This window comes from Electrophorus electricus, chromosome 15, assembly GCF_041902795.1.
Source record: "Electrophorus electricus isolate QZ-2024a chromosome 15, ASM4190279v1, whole genome shotgun sequence".
Taxonomy (NCBI): Eukaryota; Metazoa; Chordata; class Actinopteri; order Gymnotiformes; family Gymnotidae; genus Electrophorus; species Electrophorus electricus.
Window position 1 is genome coordinate 91027 of NC_137511.1, and position 17814 is coordinate 108840.

At 35.2% G+C, this 17814-nt stretch overlaps 3 protein-coding genes across 8 annotated transcripts in view; 1 reads left to right on the plus strand and 2 right to left on the minus strand.

Moving 5' to 3' along the window:
- LOC113591443 (E3 ubiquitin-protein ligase RNF31) overlaps positions 1–3304 on the minus strand; it is a 26883-nt gene extending 23579 nt beyond the window's left edge. For 2 of the 5 annotated variants that reach the window (XM_027031937.3, XM_027031936.3), the window contains exons 1-3: positions 1103–1326; positions 437–671; positions 120–266 (exon numbers count right to left, since the gene is read on the minus strand). In XM_027031937.3, coding sequence (XP_026887738.2) covers positions 120–266; positions 437–631 — 342 coding nt within the window. In that variant the 5' untranslated portion in view covers positions 632–671; positions 1103–1326. Of the gene's footprint in view, positions 1–119; positions 289–436; positions 672–1102; positions 1327–1974 lie in introns of those variants that run through there. The other 3 variants (XM_081698024.1, XM_081698025.1, XM_081698026.1) reach the window with 3 other exon arrangements.
- psme2 (proteasome activator subunit 2) lies at positions 1471–13769 on the plus strand. Of its 2 annotated transcripts, none has more exons than XM_027031938.3 (11): positions 1471–1634; positions 3974–4006; positions 4128–4190; positions 7651–7737; positions 7856–7901; positions 9731–9828; positions 11307–11375; positions 12230–12297; positions 12427–12481; positions 12594–12680; positions 13549–13769. In XM_027031938.3, the coding sequence occupies exons 1-11, from the start codon at positions 1596–1598 to the stop codon at positions 13627–13629; spliced, it is 726 nt and encodes a 241-aa protein (XP_026887739.2). In that variant the 5' UTR covers positions 1471–1595; the 3' UTR covers positions 13630–13769. The 2 variants fall into 2 exon arrangements, with proteins under 2 accessions (XP_026887739.2, XP_081554156.1); XM_081698030.1 differs by having other exon boundaries at positions 1526–1634; positions 4110–4190.
- Positions 13549–16512, minus strand: lsm5 (LSM5 homolog, U6 small nuclear RNA and mRNA degradation associated). Its single transcript, XM_027031939.3, has 5 exons — positions 16422–16512; positions 15796–15891; positions 15642–15669; positions 15479–15551; positions 13549–14248 (listed from the first exon to the last, which is right to left on the minus strand). Exons 1-5 carry the CDS (start codon positions 16465–16467, stop codon positions 14216–14218), a joined length of 276 nt encoding a protein of 91 aa, XP_026887740.1. The 5' UTR covers positions 16468–16512; the 3' UTR covers positions 13549–14215.
- Between the last annotated feature and the right edge of the window lie 1302 nt (positions 16513–17814).

The window sequence follows — 17814 nt, forward strand, 5'->3', positions numbered from 1 at the left end:
TCACTGGGAAGACCACAGGAGGCACAGGGGCCACTAAGGAAGCCTATCATAACATTTACCCACTAACAATTGTAATATCAACTGATATTATTTAGTCAGTAAATGTAAAAATAACATACCTTTATGATATCCACTACAGTCTTAAAGACTGGGTTGTTGTATTTGACTGTGCGCCAATATTGGGGCCTGTTGGGGTTGGTTAAATTACAGCCATATTTCACCAGAATGTTTAGAGCTTTAATTAGTTGGGTCAGGGACTCAACAACCTCAGAGTGAAGAGAGAAACATCTGAATGTTAGAAGAGTTAAAGAGTAGATGTGAATATATATTGAACATAGACAGTTTGATTCACAAGACATATGCCACAAAATATTAAACAAAATCATGTACAATTCTCATGTGTGACTATTATCTATAGACATCCAGCATCCCTTACTTCTTTTTGGTTCTTCCCAGCAATGTTTTCCTTTATTATGTTTTCTGCAGGAATGTGCTGGTATCTGGTAGACACTGGAACGGCTGTCTCTGCCATAGCAGTGATGAAGGGCCTCACCTTCTGGACAGAACCTGACGTTGCTAGACATGACTCCGCTCTTGCCTTCAACTCCTCAAACTGAGCAAGTGAAGACATCGGCTGTGGAGACTTATTCTGCTCGCACTCTTAGATTGATCTGCATATATGTGATATAAGCATATATATATATATATATATATATATATATATATATATATATATATATATATATATATATATATATATATATATAATAATTATTATTATTATTACAGTATTATTTAAAAAATAATGCATGTTAAGGATAAAGTCAATAGGCTATTAAACGGCTGTACACTGGCTAGAAAATGTTAGCTCCACAAGCAATATCTTAAAGACAAATGACGAATTAAGGCCAAATCAAGACCCTGCATTAAAACAGTTTAACTAGTTTACTTCACTTTATCTAAGTTAAGAAACGGAGTTTGAACCCTAAGTAACATTCCTAATGTCGCATTTCTGTTTCGTTCTGTTCGATCGGTTTTGCAGCTAATCTAAAACCTCAACTGTCTAAATATTTAGACTAGAAACACATTTTCGACATTTTACCTCACGCTGACAGCAGTGATAAGTGATTAAAAAGGCAAATTCTGTACAGTACAGAAGCAGACCAGGATTTACAAAGCTATCGCAATCTTGTCTGAGGAAGTTGGTTGGTTTCGATACGTTTGTTTTCGATGCTTTTATTTAAGGTGGGCGTAGTTTGAACGTGAACGTTTGATATTTTACATTGCCAAATAAATGCAATTTTTTTTCTCAAAATAAACGGCAACAGCATATTAGATTTACACCAAATACTTAATTAAGTTGAAAGTGAAAAAAAACTAACTGAAGGTTATGTTCGTTTTTGATCCCCTTAATAAAAGCCTTAAATGACTTCAAAATGGGAGGAGTAGCTAGTTATTCAGTTACTGAACAGAACGAAAGTGTTTCTCACAACTGGAAGACTATCATATGCTTCTGTGACCTGCACTTCTTTTGCTTTGCTTTGGAATTATTACTATAATTTTTTATTTATTTATTTTTGCGATAAGCAGCTAAAATGTCGAAATTCAAGATAAGCGTAGAGAACGCCGTAAAGGTAAGCACTACATTTAAGCTTTACCAACTTATTTTTTACACATTAGAGTGCAGGCATGTTCAACGACTCGACTGAACCGCGACAGAAAAAAAGAAAACGTCATGGGTAGTAAATAGTTCCCATGCACATTTTTAAAGATTTGAAACAATGCGGGTCGGTAAAATAAAACTATGCCACAACTACGTATACTGTTACATCCAAAAGATCAATATTAAACTACAAAGATATTAGCTAGTACACGAATTTAAAGGAGCTATGTCCTAATGTAGACTAGGCCTACAGCGGGCGCAACACGATACGACAGCATTTAGTAATAGTCAAAATACACAATGACAGTTACCTTAACTTTGAATTACTTTTTACAAAAACAAAATAAAGCAACAAGCACAACTGTTGCAAAACACAATAAACTAACAAGCACACGAAAAATATTGTTATTGCTATTGTGGAATGATAGATTTTGGTCTTATTAACTGTCTTTCCACGGTGACTTGCAGATTGTTAATGATCTTGCGCTGTTGTAATTGGTTTCACTTTCGATTTGAACCGCGACAAAAACAAGCATTCTTAAAATTGAACAGTTCATTCTTAACCTAATTTATAAACATCTATAGTTTAGAAATATAAGTAAATTGATCAAAACTATGCAGTAGACGACTGAATTCACACTCTAATTTACAAATATAAAATAGTTAATTAAAAACTAGAAGATAGCAGCTCATGTCACAGGCTTGAAAGAAGCTAACGCTACTTTCATATTTCATTTTCAAAAAGTAATATAAGTTTGGATGATATGGCGATTTAAAATAGTCCAACTTTAGTAATAGTGGAATAACTGTATTTATGCAGCCACAACAGCAAAAAAAAAAAGAAAGAAAAATCAAATCAAAATAGTACAAACGTGCTGTTGCTTGAGTAACTTTAGCCCTGTCTTGTACATGTCCTTGGTCCTAGACAACTTGACCACAAATCCTGAATACATTCAAAATATTAAAATTCTACATACAAAGTTCTTTACCAGTTTTTAAAGTGCTGCAAATGTGGATTCTCCAGTGATCTCAGGAGTTAACAGCTATATGCTGATGATACAATGGTACTAAAATATTGTAGGTGAACCATTCTCTATAAAAACAAACAAACCCCCCAGTACTTTAGTGCTCACAACTGTCCAGATGCCCAGTCTGTACAACAGATTTTTAAAAATGTATTTAAACATTTAAAAACTCATTTTACTTGCTTCAAAACTGACTTGTCATGCCACTCAGTACACAACAAAAAATATAAACTTATAACAACTTATATTCTGACTGGGAACAGAACCCTCTCAGCAGCCCAGTTCATGAGCTGAAAACACTGGTGGAGTGCTGAACTGCTGCATCTAAACAGTGGCTGTGAAATGGGCAGGACTTCAGTAGCCAAGCTTTAAATGTGTTGCAGACTGGAGAGTCTTTTAGCACAGAGATCAGTAAAGTGCATTGCAGTAACGAAAATGGTAGGCAATAAAATATGGGCTAGAGTTTCTGCATCCTTAGCTTAGAGTATGGGCCAGAGGTAAAAGAGTTAATATGTGATTTTTATGTGTAATATGTGAAGTTATATATCAAATGCAAAGATTACAAACTGTTTTGCATGTCTTAATAATAACCCTGTCAATGTCAAATTTAAATGTCTGAATGTCTGCATATTAAAATTTTCAGACCAGTTAGAAGGACATTGCTTCTTTTTGTGGGCTATTGTTCATCCAGTGATTTATATCACAGTTGCAAGATAATACTAATACTAATACTTTGTATATAGTCATACTGATGTAGAAGTGTGAAAGCTGTGAAAGGCAAGGCCATGATGCTGGATGATATGAACAAAGAAGAAGAATGTTAATTACCATCAGCAGAGTCCTGGGAAACCTCATGAGTAACTGAAGCAAAGGAAGATTTGGGATTTTTGATGATAATGAAATGGTGTCTGTTAGTAAGAGAAGATATTCAATAATTTATACATTGTCTTTGTTATATTTAACATCAGTCAGCATTTTTGCACATTTTCCTAAAAATAGCAGAAGTTTTTGGACATGCCCTAATGGCCTCATGAACAAAGACTTTATGTCACAAAAAATAGAGTCTTATGTAATACTGCTCAGTGAAAAATATTTATCCAAAAATCTGCTAATTATATTACTGCAAAATGTACTTAAATATCAAAGTATTATGAAATATATAAGTAGTAATTCCTTCGAGGCCATTTTAGGTATTTACATTTCCATGTCCATTATAACTATGAAATCAAAAGAAAATGAGAAATTGCAAAACAGATCTCTTGACTTGAGTTCTTCTTCTCTCTAGGTTGATAACTTCCACCAGACTCTATATCAAAAGGTATGCTATTCAGAAAATATGGTCAATTTAACTATGTATATTTTTGTGATAATACATTAAACTTGATGTTACAGTCACTTCAAAAAGTAAACTGTTTCACTAGCGGTTGCTGTTTATCTAGGCTGAGGACCTTTTCTCTAATCACATTCCAATGAAGATCTCTCAGCTGGATAATCTTCTTCAGGTAAACACCATAATTAATTGAGCATTATAGAGTACAATATACTGTATAAGGTCATACAATACATAATTTGACATTCTGTGGTTTAAACTGGAATGGAAAAATTTACAGAAGTACCATGTGTTTAAAAATACTAGTTTAAAAAAAAATCAATATTCATTACTGACAGCTGGTGTTGCCAATCAACTATCCCAACCAAGTTAATTTCAGTCATCATAACACAAACACCCAGTCACATACACTCATTGGCCACTTTATTAGGAACATATTTGCATGTTCATCGGCCAATCATAAAACAGCAGCAGACCATTAAATCATGCAGACATGGATCAAAAGCTTTAATTAATGTTCACTTCAAATATTAGAATGGGGGAAATGGGCTGTAGCAGAAATTGACATACTGAAACTAAAGAGACTGGAAAAACACTGCCTAGTCTAATTAATTCAGCTTCTACTGCAACATGTAGTTGATACTAATGCTTGAACTGGAAAAAAATGCCAGTACTCCCCTTCTGCAAATGTTGGCCTGTGTATTGGCTGGTAGCAGTATTCCATTTTGAATTTTTACAGTGAATAAAACATTCTTGGAGATATCGCTGATTTTTGTAACAAACCTATTTACCTGAAGTGTCAACTATTTAATCATTTGATTATATAATAATATAGAACCATTCCATAATGCTATATCTGTATGATGTAAATATCATGCATGTGTGTACTGTTTTATGTGTGTGTGTGTGTGTGTGTGTGTGTGTGTGCGTGTGTGTGTGTGTGTGTGTGTGTGTATGTGTGTGTGTGTGTGTGTGTGTGCAAAAATACATCATTTGATCCTTTGACCAACAGTCCATTCATTTTTACTGACATTATTGTTAACATTTTAATTTTTCTCATCTATTACACTTGTAGAGAGAATGGTAACAGGTGGATGTCACATAGTGCCCCCTGGGGGCATTAATGCAGTTTATATGGGGTCATCATGAATCATCCAGATCCTGATATAGATAGAACAGGAAAGAGTATAGGGTGCTTGTGAGAAGTTCCAGCAATTAAGAAAAAGTCCCAGTACACCAAGGAGTAAAACGAAGAGGTGCCCATACTGCATAGCAGTGAGTACCACAATGAGCACTGAATAGTACTGTGAGAATTTAGCATAACACCACAAATCCATGGACCAACCTTACAAGTCCAATGCAGGATGGTGGTTGTAGTGTGATAGTGTGAGTAATGATTTTTGGCATACATTGGGCCTCCAATACAATTCAAGAACAGTTTGAAATCCACATCCTATTGTTGCTATCTATGTGCATCAGTTTATGGACACAGTTTTACCAATATAATGCATTATGTCACAAAGCACTGTTCATCTCAAACTAGTTGCATGAACGTATTGAGTTCAGTGTATTTCACTGGCCTGCCCAGTCATCAGCCCATATGCACAGCAGTCTTCATTTGTAAGTGTCGGGGCACCTCCTGGATTTAACAGTAGAAAACACAGTCTTGGTTACGATTTTCAGGGAAAACAAGGTAGATACATATTTTCCAGTATTCAAATGCATTGCATACACACTACAATGCACCAAGGGGGCTTGGCCTTGCCGTTGTAATGCAAGTAGGTAGGTAGAGCCTAAGAAGTGTGCACTTGGATTTTAAAGTGGTTAAGTCAGCTTTACTGAATGCTTATCAGGTCATACCAGAACCCTACAGACACTTAAGCCCATCCCAGTGGTGGGTGAGCCTTTTAAGAGGTATGCAATGTGGCTCTGCTTTCTAGGCCCATGTTGGGGTATACCTGTTGACATTGATGTGTTTCTACCACCTACCCCAAAGCAATTCCTCTTTGTTCTCTTAAAGCCCAAACTATTGTTTAAGCCTTTATTGTTAGGGCCACAGCCTCCCCTGTGGCCAAAGTAACAGAAGACTCTGGCTGAAGAGCAACTAATATGAGCCGCCACATGAATTCAGAACACTTTTAGACATCTCCATGGTTACTTGTCTAATTCTGTGTTTTGCCGTGTTTTGTATCCATGGTTTCCTTTCCCGTTTCTTATTTCTTTGACTTGTCCCTCATTTAGGCCTTAGTAGCCTCTTGTCTTAAACCCTGATTTTTCTTTTGGTCTGTTCTAGTCATTCTTTCTGCTCTATCTGTTCTGTATGGTGTGGCATGTTATCACTTTTTGTTTTTCCTGTTTGATCTGGTTCTTCTTGTCCTGTCCATCTGGTTTGTTCTAATCCTTCCTGTTTTTCCTTGTCTGTCTCATTTCTTCTTGTTAATTTACTTGTTCACTTGTTCTGTTAGCTTTGGTTTATGTTTAGCTGTCCCTGTTTTTTTTTTTTTGTTTGTTTTTGTTATTTCTGTTGTTTTTCTGTCTGTTTAGTTTGGCTGCCTCTGGTTTTTGTTTTGCTTTGCTTACCCCATGATTAGTATGGTATTGCTAGTAAAGTGGTCAGTGAGTTTACATTAGGATTAATTCAGTCATGTTTTTCCATGTGTATTTAGGCCAAACCCTTTAGTGTGTTGATTTTCATTTTAATGGTAGTGGTAGTTGGTTCCCAGAAACAATCCCTACCACATTATCAATCATATATTTTTGCACTGACATAATTGTAGAACAGGTAAACACATTTGGAGGAGAGTGCAGTGACTGGTTAGCATTGATCTGTATTTACAGATAGACAGGAACTTATGGGATGCCAAAAGTGAAAAGCTTAGTACTCATTTTTAGTTGAATTTTTTTACATTTAGCTCAATTTCCATAAAGTTTACCAGGAAAAAGGTGTCAATATTCATTGTAGAGTTTAACAAAAATAACAAATATAAACTAGAAAAGTGCATTTCCTGAAGAAATTGCAGAGTGATTGCGATTCCCAGGCAGTTGTTAGGTGGAGAAACATCTTGTGGCTAGGCTCAACCCATTGGAGCTGGAGAGCCAAATATAAAAAAGCCTTAGCAACAACCCTGATCAATTGTGAGAAATAAAGTTGCAATTACGAAAACCTTTTTTAAATGTGTTCTCAACATAGATTTCTCTGTGGGCACATAGCCCCAAAGTCTTATTCCCCCTATTTATTTATTTCTAAATGTACAGCAATTGAGGTAAATGTGTTTAAAATGTCCACTAAAAATGAGTACAACACTTCAAACTTCCAATGAGGTGAGAGCACAAAGTTGTTCCCTTTGGAAAATTAATTAACACTTTGTTTGCCCAAACTAGTTCACAAAGGTACAGACAAATGGCTTGTCATATAATATAAGTCTACATGTGGTAATATATTGACAAAACATTATAATTACATTACATAATACAGCAAATGGCTTTCTTTTCTACAGTGATGAGGCAATAATTTCTGTTTTATTGAGACAGACATAAGAAAGCAGAAAGTAATGTGTGCTAGAATATGCATAAAGTACTGTTGGTTTAATATATAACCTGTCTATCATTCTTGTTCTCTTTTTTATTATTAGGAGGAGGAGTTTTGCATTTCTGACCTCTCTTCACTCCATGCTCCACTAGACATTCCTATTCCTGATCCTCCTGCACCTGAGGATGAGGTTGGCATACCCTTATCATTATTTATTAGAATTTAATTTACTGTACTTTGGATGAAAAACATTTATAACATGTCTAATGTTATAAATGGCTAATGTTGGTATGCATTTTTCCACACAGGAAATGGAAACAGATAAAAATGAAGAAGAGGAGAAGAAAAAGAAACGTGTGTCAGCATTTCCCAAATTATTTTCTAGACTAGAGAGACACACAAGGATATAATTCTGTTCACACCCCACCCTTTCCCTCAGCACCGCCTCCATGTCCCTCAGCCCTATCTTCATGTTCCTCACCACCACCTCTATGTCCCTCACCACCATCTCCATGTCCCTCAGCATCTCTATGTCCCTCACCACCATCTCCATGTCCCTCAGCCCTATCTTAATGTTCCTCACCACCACCTCTATGTCCCTCATTACTATCTCCATGTCCCTCACCACCATCTCCATGTCCCTCAGCCCTATCCTCATGTCCCTTACTACCATCTTCATGCTCCTGAATACCGTCGCCACTCCATACCTGCGTTAACTAGCACCTTCCTCTTTCTGATCCTCATGTACTTTATCAGCATCCCCACCCCACCCCATGCCCCCACCCCATGTATCCCAACAGTGTTCACTGCCCAAATATCTTTTCTTTTACTGCAATTTTTTTTTTTACTTGTGGGTTGGGTTTATAACCATTAGAACTATAGTATGTTCACTCTTATGATTACTGCTGGATACACATATAGGGTAATTCACAGTATTGCAAAAATGTAAATATTGGTCTATAGACTTTATTTCTCAATTTGCCAGCCTTAGTCTTGAGCAAGGGTCAGGATTTTGTCACTATTTCTGCAAAAGAGATGAATATGTAGGTTTTAACATGAACACCACCTGTAACACTGCGCAGTGTGAGGGAGGACACAAATGCATTGGGGAACATGTTTTATTAGAACCTTTATACACATCTGGCTAAAGTTCCTGGTGGATAGATACCTAGGTGAAACTAGGAACTAAGAAAACCCTGGACACTCAAAAAACTAGGAAACACCTTGAGCAGAGGCAACACAGGACAGAAACAAGAACAAAATCCAAAACAAAAAGTACATGACTCTGTCACCTTAGGAACACCAGTTGGGTAAAACCATGAAAGCACCCACACATTAAAAGTCATACCTATCACCATGTCTTGGTATGTCTTAAGACAAACCTATGAGGACATATTATACCTCTTATGAGGACATATAACTTTTTGACTTTTTAGACCATGATGTCTCAAGATGTAGGATGCACATTATTTATTTTTTAATATTCCCTTAAAACATAAACAATGTAGCAAGAATTCTAGTAAAGAATTGTATTCTAAATTTTACTTTATTATAATCACACTGTGACGGTGACAGGGAGGGATTGAGATATAAGTGTGAATACAGAGAGCCTTCATTCTACTTGAAACAAAGGATCAAATTAGCACAGCAACGAGCTGGGTAATAAACAATGGGAAATAAGCTAATCAAACACACTGGAAGTAAAGGTCCATGGTGTGGCAATGCGAGTGAAATTGGGACAGTTTCCAGATTCTGTACTGCAATGCAGAGCACTAGGGGAGAGTATCTGTGGGCTTTAAATAGGGGAGACAAAATACAAGGTATAGGTGCTTGTGTTCACTGGCAGCAGGGCAGGTGCAGAGTGAGTGTGTGGGTGTGTGGGTGTGTCTCAGGCTGGGTGCCTGCTGCACCATGACATGCATATTTAATACATATATAGCGTATACATACAAACAAGGTCTCACTATGTAAGCAGCGAGCACTCAAAACACATAAAACTGATGATAGAACAGTATAGCTAATCCCTATTTCCATTGACACTTTGGGAATATTTCGAATTTTGCCTACATACCTATGGACTACCATGGAAATCTGTAGTATTGCTGCTATTCTTTTGCATTCCCTCTATGCAGATGTCAGATTAAACTTCTTTTAACGATTTTCCTCATCTTTTCTCCTCAAAGCTCCCAAATGTGGATTTATCAAGGGGAATGGAAAAATTATGAAGTTACTGGATATTGTAAAGCCAGAGATTACAAGTCTCAAAGAAACCTGCATTGCAGTAAGTGATATAACTTGTGTTTGAGCTATAACCACTATCATAATAGGTGTTACAACTTCAGTACATTTTTATATGATTTACCACTAAGAAAACATAGTAGGGGTGTGCACAACCCTACACAAACATCCGTGTAGATGCAACATCATGCAGTTATGCAAATGAAAAGTTCTGGTAAAATTTAAACACTCACGCAAGCTCACACAAGTCCTTAGCATGTACCTGTAGGAGAACTACAAGCTTGCATGAAGTGGAAGCTGCTACCCTCAGTGAAGCTTAATACCATAACTGCCACCCTGCCTGCCATCCCAGCCCCTAAAATATGAGGCAATCTTTATTTAGCACTATGGAACTAATGGCTGAAATGTGAAAATGTGTCCTCTGAGCACACAGAGCTTCTTTCCATAATTCTGCTTATATTATATCTAGCACGCTGAGCTGCTTACAGAGGTGAAGATGTAAATATAGTCCATTTCTGTATGCAATCTGAAACTAGACAGCAGTGCTGGAATAGATTGTTGTCTATTTGCCATTCCAAGTGCAAAACCAGTTATTGAAGGTAAAGAACACAAAGGATCCTTTATATCTGTGGGATTTTCACTTGACCTCTTGATCTTAATTTAATTAAGATAAATACATGATTGGAAATTACACAGATGATCGAGTTTGTCTCACTTTGAACTGTGGTTTTAGGCCTTATAATGGGAGCTTGTAAAGGAGTCAGCTCTTGGGGAAATTGCTTTCAGTATGTAAGTTGAAAGGAATTCTATGTAGCTGTAATCCTCTATTTGCTTTTAGATGAATATTGTTATCCTACATTAATCTAAAATGTAGGCTATCGATACCTGTGTGCTAAAGGGAGGCAGACCCATGCTGAAAAGAGTGAAATTTATTAAAGGCAAATCCACAATCAGAGTCGTTAATCAGTACAGGGTCTAAGAACCAATGAGAAGAGTTCAAGAATACATAATAAACAAAAATAAACAAAACACACAATGACAAAAAGGGGAAACAGGCTATAACAATAAGACAAGCAACAATAAAAACCAACAACTAACACTAGCGATAACAAACAAGGCTTGGATAACATGAACAGGCAACAAAAACAAGGCATTGATTACAACCAGAGGCTAGGAATCACAATAACCAGCCAACACAGACAAGAAAACACAAGGTATTTATACACAGACTGATGAGAGCTAACAAGGAATAGGTGATAACTAATGAAACAAGGACTGGAACAGCAACAGAGAAGATGAAACTAAGGAATCGAACCGAACCAAAACAAAACAAAGACATGAAACAGGACGCTAGCAAGGGCCAATCGTGACAGGTAGTCAAAGCATCTTTGATTATGGTGTTGGTGCAATAAATAATTAATCACAAGTTCCTACAAACTATTAATGTTTCTTTTCAAGAATGACAGACAAATAATTCTGTAGCAATTAATACAGCCTTTATTTTCCTTTTCTGTTGTACAGGTTTCCTGCTGGATTTCACATCTAATTCCCAAAATAGAAGATGGAAATGACTTTGGAGTTGCAATCCAGGTAAACTACCAAAATATTCTGATCTTTGCTGATGTTTACATAGACCAGTCCAAGTGCCACCATCTCCCAGAGGCCACAGAAAATCTCAATGGCTAAAATGACAACACAGCAAAGATCTGGACCAGTTGTATTCTAAATTTTCTTTAAAATCTTTTAAGACTACATGTTACATCATGGAGTGCCACCAGACTGCTAGCTTCAAAATCTAAAAATCTAAGCATACTAATGTAGGATCCACTTGTACAGGTGCATCTAACTGAAAAAATATATGCTGTTGTGCAGCTGCAACAACAACAACAAAAAAACAGGAATTATGTTTCCTTATGGGTAGCAGTAGAGGTTATGCATTTAACATGAGATTTTATATGAGGACCAAATTCAGGAAACTGCTGGCTATCCAAATAAAGGCAACGTTCATACCGCACACTTGTGATTATGAGTATTTGTGCTACTTTGCTAAATCCCTAAATACACTACACAAGTATGCACTGTTTGCATGGTAAACTGCATGGTAGTTCCATGGTAATGGACACATTATTTTGAAAGCATATAATTGTCACTGCTGTATTGAAAATGGCCTTTATACATGTGTAGTGTTTGTAATACATTGGCAATTCTCAGTTGGTTTTGAATATAAAACTTATAAAAGGCAGAATTTTAAGACTAGATTCTGAAAAGAATTGTTACCATTAATTGTTTCCAGAATACAAGCACTAGACTGATAAGACAAATTTTGAAAGACATTTTCATAAAGATCAGTAGGTCTAGTGTTAATCCATTTCCCTTTATGCAAAGTATAGCTGTATGATCTTACTAAGTTTTGCTTTATTTATTTGTACATACCTTTGTTTCAGGAAAAAATAATTGAGAGAATTGCTGCAGTGAAGACAAAAGTGGAGGGCTTTCAAAACAACATTAACAAGTACAACACTCATATGAAGCTTTTTATAAACACAGCATTATCTATGATTAACTTAAAAATAAGATGCTTGCTTATCTTAAGGTGCATTTCTTTTCCATCTAATTTACATTCGGTTTGGTCTGTCCCTAGGTATTTCACAGAGAGGGGTGATGCAGTTGCTAAAGCCTCCAAAGAAATGCATGTCGTAAGAGAATTAACTTTCTAAATTTGTAAACTTTACACGAGGACATGAATTTTGTTATCATTTTAAGGCAAAGAATTATAAGATCTTAACTGTACTATTTATTTTACTACAGATGGATTACCGCTCACTAGTTCATGAGAAGGATGAAGCTACCTACTGTGAGATCAGAGTGATTGTACTGGACATTCGTGGTTTTTATGTGAGTAAATATGTGTAACAACTTAAGTATCATGAGTTATAATGAGTTAGTCTTCACTTAAGGAACATAATATTCAAAGGAATATTCCGGCATTTTTAACCTAATCTCCATTTACTCAATATGTGGCATATGGTCTAATTCATGTGAAGTGCTTTCGACACTTCCCTTTATAGAAAACTTATTGACATTCTTAATGTTGTAAATATAAAGGCAATTATTGGAGGAAGAAAAAAACACAAACTAAACATGTATATTTAAATAATTTCTTAAACTCTTCAGTCAAAGCTATTTGTAAATTAAGTTTTAGATTATCTTCAATAGACTTTTTATATTAAGAATTTGTTTTCATTTGTGATTGTGAGCCTACTATAAACATGTGTTCCACCTGATCATAAATGTAAGCTTTGTCCTCAAATTTGGAAATTGTGGAAACTGAGAAAATATTTCAGTACCTGTCTCAGAATCTTCAGTGAGCCTAGTTACGTTAAACCAGGTATTGTAGTGTAGTAATCCTGTGTTACAGGAAAGCACTTTTAGAATTTGGACTAATTAATTTGTTCTAATTATTAGAAAGAAAAAAAAAGGAACCAGAATATCTTTTTAATGTTTTGATCCATTATTGTAAAGTTGCTTAAAAGTACTTGGGATTCTGTTATACGTGTCAGTGTCTTATCAACAGGTTTTTAAATTATTTTCTAAATACATGGAAACATTATTGCCCATGGTAATCTATACAAATGCAAAAGAATGTGGTATTAACTTATGACTAATCTTTTTGTCATAAGTTTTAAAGCGACCATCAGAAGAGATTTTTTTTTTAGAAAATATTCCTGTTCACAGCAAATACTAATTTTGTACCAATATACAGGCAGAGTTGTATGACATCATCAGCAAGAACCTGGAGAAAGTCACCAATCCTAAGGGAGAGGAAAAGCCCTCTATGTATTGACAACAAAAACAAAGTGTTGAAGTTTCTGTGGTTGTGTTTAGTCACTGGACAGATTTGTACTGAACTAATCATTCTGACCAATAGCTGTATTTACTGCAACTTTATTTGGTATCAAACAATAAATCAAACTTGATACAATACATCGGCCTGTTCTTTACTGCTATCAAATTACACTGTTGCTGTTATAGTGAAGGTAAACAAAAATCTGGAAATTCAACAATTCATTCATTCACTGATGCGGCACTTGAGTTCATTCAGAACGATATAATAGATATTCTAAGACTATGATAAAGAAAAACACTTTCTTGACCATAGCTACAAATTAAATCTGCATGTTACATGACAGAGTGGTCCATGCATAATTTATTTCCTGTCATTTATAACCAAAAAAAATAATAATAATTATTTACCAGCCTCACTAACACTTTTCAGAGGATTTTGACTGTTATGAAAAATATAATAAAAACTAATTATAAACTAAAAACTACAGTAACTCAAAACAATTCCTACAATATTTTTATAATCAGTAGGTACATTGAAAAAGAAAGCTGTCAAAATGAAAAGATTAAAGATGAGCCAAATCTTCTCATACTTCCGGTCCTTCTCCTCCTGGGATTAACTAGGTTAAACGAGTCAACAATTTGCATGAACACACAAATTTAATACATGTACCATTTAAGGCAACTGAATATTAAGCAAGCACTAACAAATTAATAGCACAATTGTTACAATAGTACATTAAAATAAATGCTATTTCACCAGATGAGGAAGCAAATGGAAAATACATTTTGTTCATCTGAAAAAAAGCTATAACTCTACCTTTGAATTTCATTGTTTAATATGTCTGTGATATTACCAGTGTTTCAGCAATCATTAAGACATGACGAAATGTAGAATCACATTACACTTTTTGTTCCATTCAATGTATTCATTCAAAATTCATGTGAAAATGTCAGGCATTTTTTCCAAGATAGAATAGTATCCAATTAAACATATTTGTTAATTGTTTTGAAATTAAATCAGCTGATTTCACAAGAACATGCTAATTTTAAATCTTATTTACTTCCATATTGTGATTCTCTTAAAGGAGTAATAAGGTATCTACCACATTTGATTAGTGAACAATTGTCCATTACAAAAAGATGTATGAAACCTTTTTTGACTTTTGAACTACTTCATGGATTCAGTCTAAGTTATGTTTGTGCATATGGTCACCAACGAGCATGCTGAAAATTTAATATCTTGCAGTTGTCCTGCAGTTGCTTTTCCCCCATTAACACCTTTAATTTTTGCTGCAGACATTAATTAAGCACCTAAACCTACTGTAAAAATCTTATGAGAACAATGCCAATCTGAATTTTTTTTGGGGGGGGCAAAATCTTATTTTAACTACCGAGAGTTTACTTTAACTGCTACTGACTGAACCCCAATCACTCAAGTTACTCTAACATACACACACATACATACATACAAACACATAAAATGGGGATTCAAGTCAAGAAAAAGGTCATGCACTGTCCACCTTTATTTTTTATTTCTATTTACCATGGCTGCCACTTAGAAATTCGACTACAATTTCTTTTTTAATCTCCTTCTCAGACATCAAATGCCAATGTAACTGAAGATTTAAAGGAATGTCATCGCTTCCAAATTACATTATATCATTCTCCTGCACAACTTTTAATTAATTTAAACCAATTAAGTATTTCATCATGGCACATTACTGAGTATACTAAAATATATACACAAATTAAAACAGGAATGCATGTACCACATTTATCTGACTAGTGAGAAAAGCTAGAAAATGATCCGGGATCCAGGAATGGATGATTTCTACTCCAATACTTACCATTGTGATATTGTTGCCATTGAGTAAAATTTGATCCAGTTTTGTTATCCTTCTGCCCTCTGGTGTAATCTCGCTGGATAAAGACAAAAATCTGATATTTAAAACAATGCCACACAATTGTAGTTCAATAACAAAAATGGTAAAGAGATGGACAACTACTTACAACTCTGTAACATCTTCAAGTACCATGTCTGATTAAATAGGTCAAGGTAGGTACAGTAAGGATTCCAGTCTATCTGGTACATTAATGCTTTTCAAGAAAGGACTATAACAAATCCGAGAGAATGAAAAAGGAGAAAAAATATTCAAAAGGATACTGACAAAATCATCAAACCCCAATAAGGTACCCACTATTTCTTTGTCATTTTTCATAACGATGTGAATTCGGGAGCCAATGCATTTGTCCACCAGTTCTGCAAATAACAGCAGAGTATTAAATATGAACAACCTGCAGGTACAACTGAGCTGCCGTTTAAGGTAATGAGAGTAAAAATTAAGTTAATGAGAGCAATAACCTAGATTTTAAGTTAAGTTAATGAGAGCCACAGGTTTAACACTAACAGAGTTGCCGCAAGAATGGAGCTCGATAGCTAGCATTAGATTAGCTAGATAAGATAGAAACGGCTGATCAGGGTTATTAGCAAGCCAACTAGCTATTTTGGGTTTTAAAACGTGCAACACAACCTTACGTTTAACAGCAGGTAACTAACCTAGCTAAGTAACTAGGACTACTCGAATAAAGAAATATGAAATAGGTCTCAATGCACTGGCTTTCACTAGCTCAACGGTGCATCAGCGTCTTCCTCCGACTGTTATAAACAGAATGTAAACACCCCGAATTTAAAACGATAACACGAAATATGAGAGTACATCATCTAGCTAGCCAGCTACCAAAGCCGCTAAGTTGGCTACAGTACTACCATTTTATAAATATATTTTATACCAAGTGGTAGCAATTGCGAAGGATTTGAAGCCTGCGTTGCCGCCATTTTGCAAACAAGCTATGCGAAAGTATCCTCAAAAGAGGGTTTGACTCGCAGTCAAGTTTATCAACATTTCAATATAAAAGTTCCGGATGAAAATAATATTTTTTTCAGAGAGAGAGAGAGAGAGGGGGGGGGGGAGGAATATATGGGAACAAGGCTTGGGGAATTGTTTCCTAATCTATTATATTATTATATTATACAAAACAAAAACAACACAACGCAGTTTAACAATTTTATTTAATATTACTACAAAAACAACAAACTATATAATATAAATGAATAAGGCTTGGGAAATTATCTTCTAAGATGTGACTACATGTGTCAATAAGATCTATATATAGTGATATTCATTATATATAATTAGAGTGACTGACAAACTGAAAATTGCATCCCCCAAATATAGGGATAAAAAGCAAAATTAGAGACATCTAATTTCTGAAAGTAATAAATTTAATTAAATTAAATTGTGGCTTATACATTTCAAAAGGAACTACATTAAGCACAACTCCAACAACTTGAATCAGTATGTACAACACATTGTATTCCCTCATAAGTTATGTTAAATATAGTTTGAAGATCTTGTACAAAAAAAAAAAAAAATGGTGGTTGTCTTTATGGTCACTATAAGGGTAATTTCATGACAGTCAATAACTGTCAGCAAGACCTTTATTGTTTTGGCCTCTTCACCATAATGGGGTCAACATTTGTGTTCAATTAATATCAGGTAATCTTATTCCAAAAGGTAGCTTTGTATCATTTGGATATGATATATTAAAGCGGGAGTATTCAACACCATTACTGAGCCCTTCTCTCCACACCTACTCTGTACAGTGTCAGATTTTTCCTTCCCACCATACTTGATTTCATGAAGGTCTTGTCTTCATCAGGTGTGTTGAACTAGAGAAAGCCTAAAATTGTTCAGGGCAATGGGGTCTCAGGTGTGGAGACCCTAAACCTAGTTTCCCTTAGCGATAGAAAACAAAAGCCTACTACTCCATCAGCACCCATGAAAGAGGTTTATGTAGTGTCTGAACTTCAGAATTACTCAATATTATTTAATATATAATGTTCATAATGAGGTCTGTACATGTATGGTTGTATTACCCTCAATTCTCTCTGCTTGCACCATTATATTAATCTCTGCTTAAGATAACACTTTACTGCTCCCAAAGGAAATTGCAGTGTCACAGTAGCATACATATTGCACAAGAACAGACAAAGTAGTCAAAACCAAGGATAAATAAATAAATAGAAAAAATAAATAAAACAGGGAGGTACAATAATGTGTTTCCTTGAATAAAATTACAAGACAGAGATGTATCTATATACATATATGAGGTATATACAGTA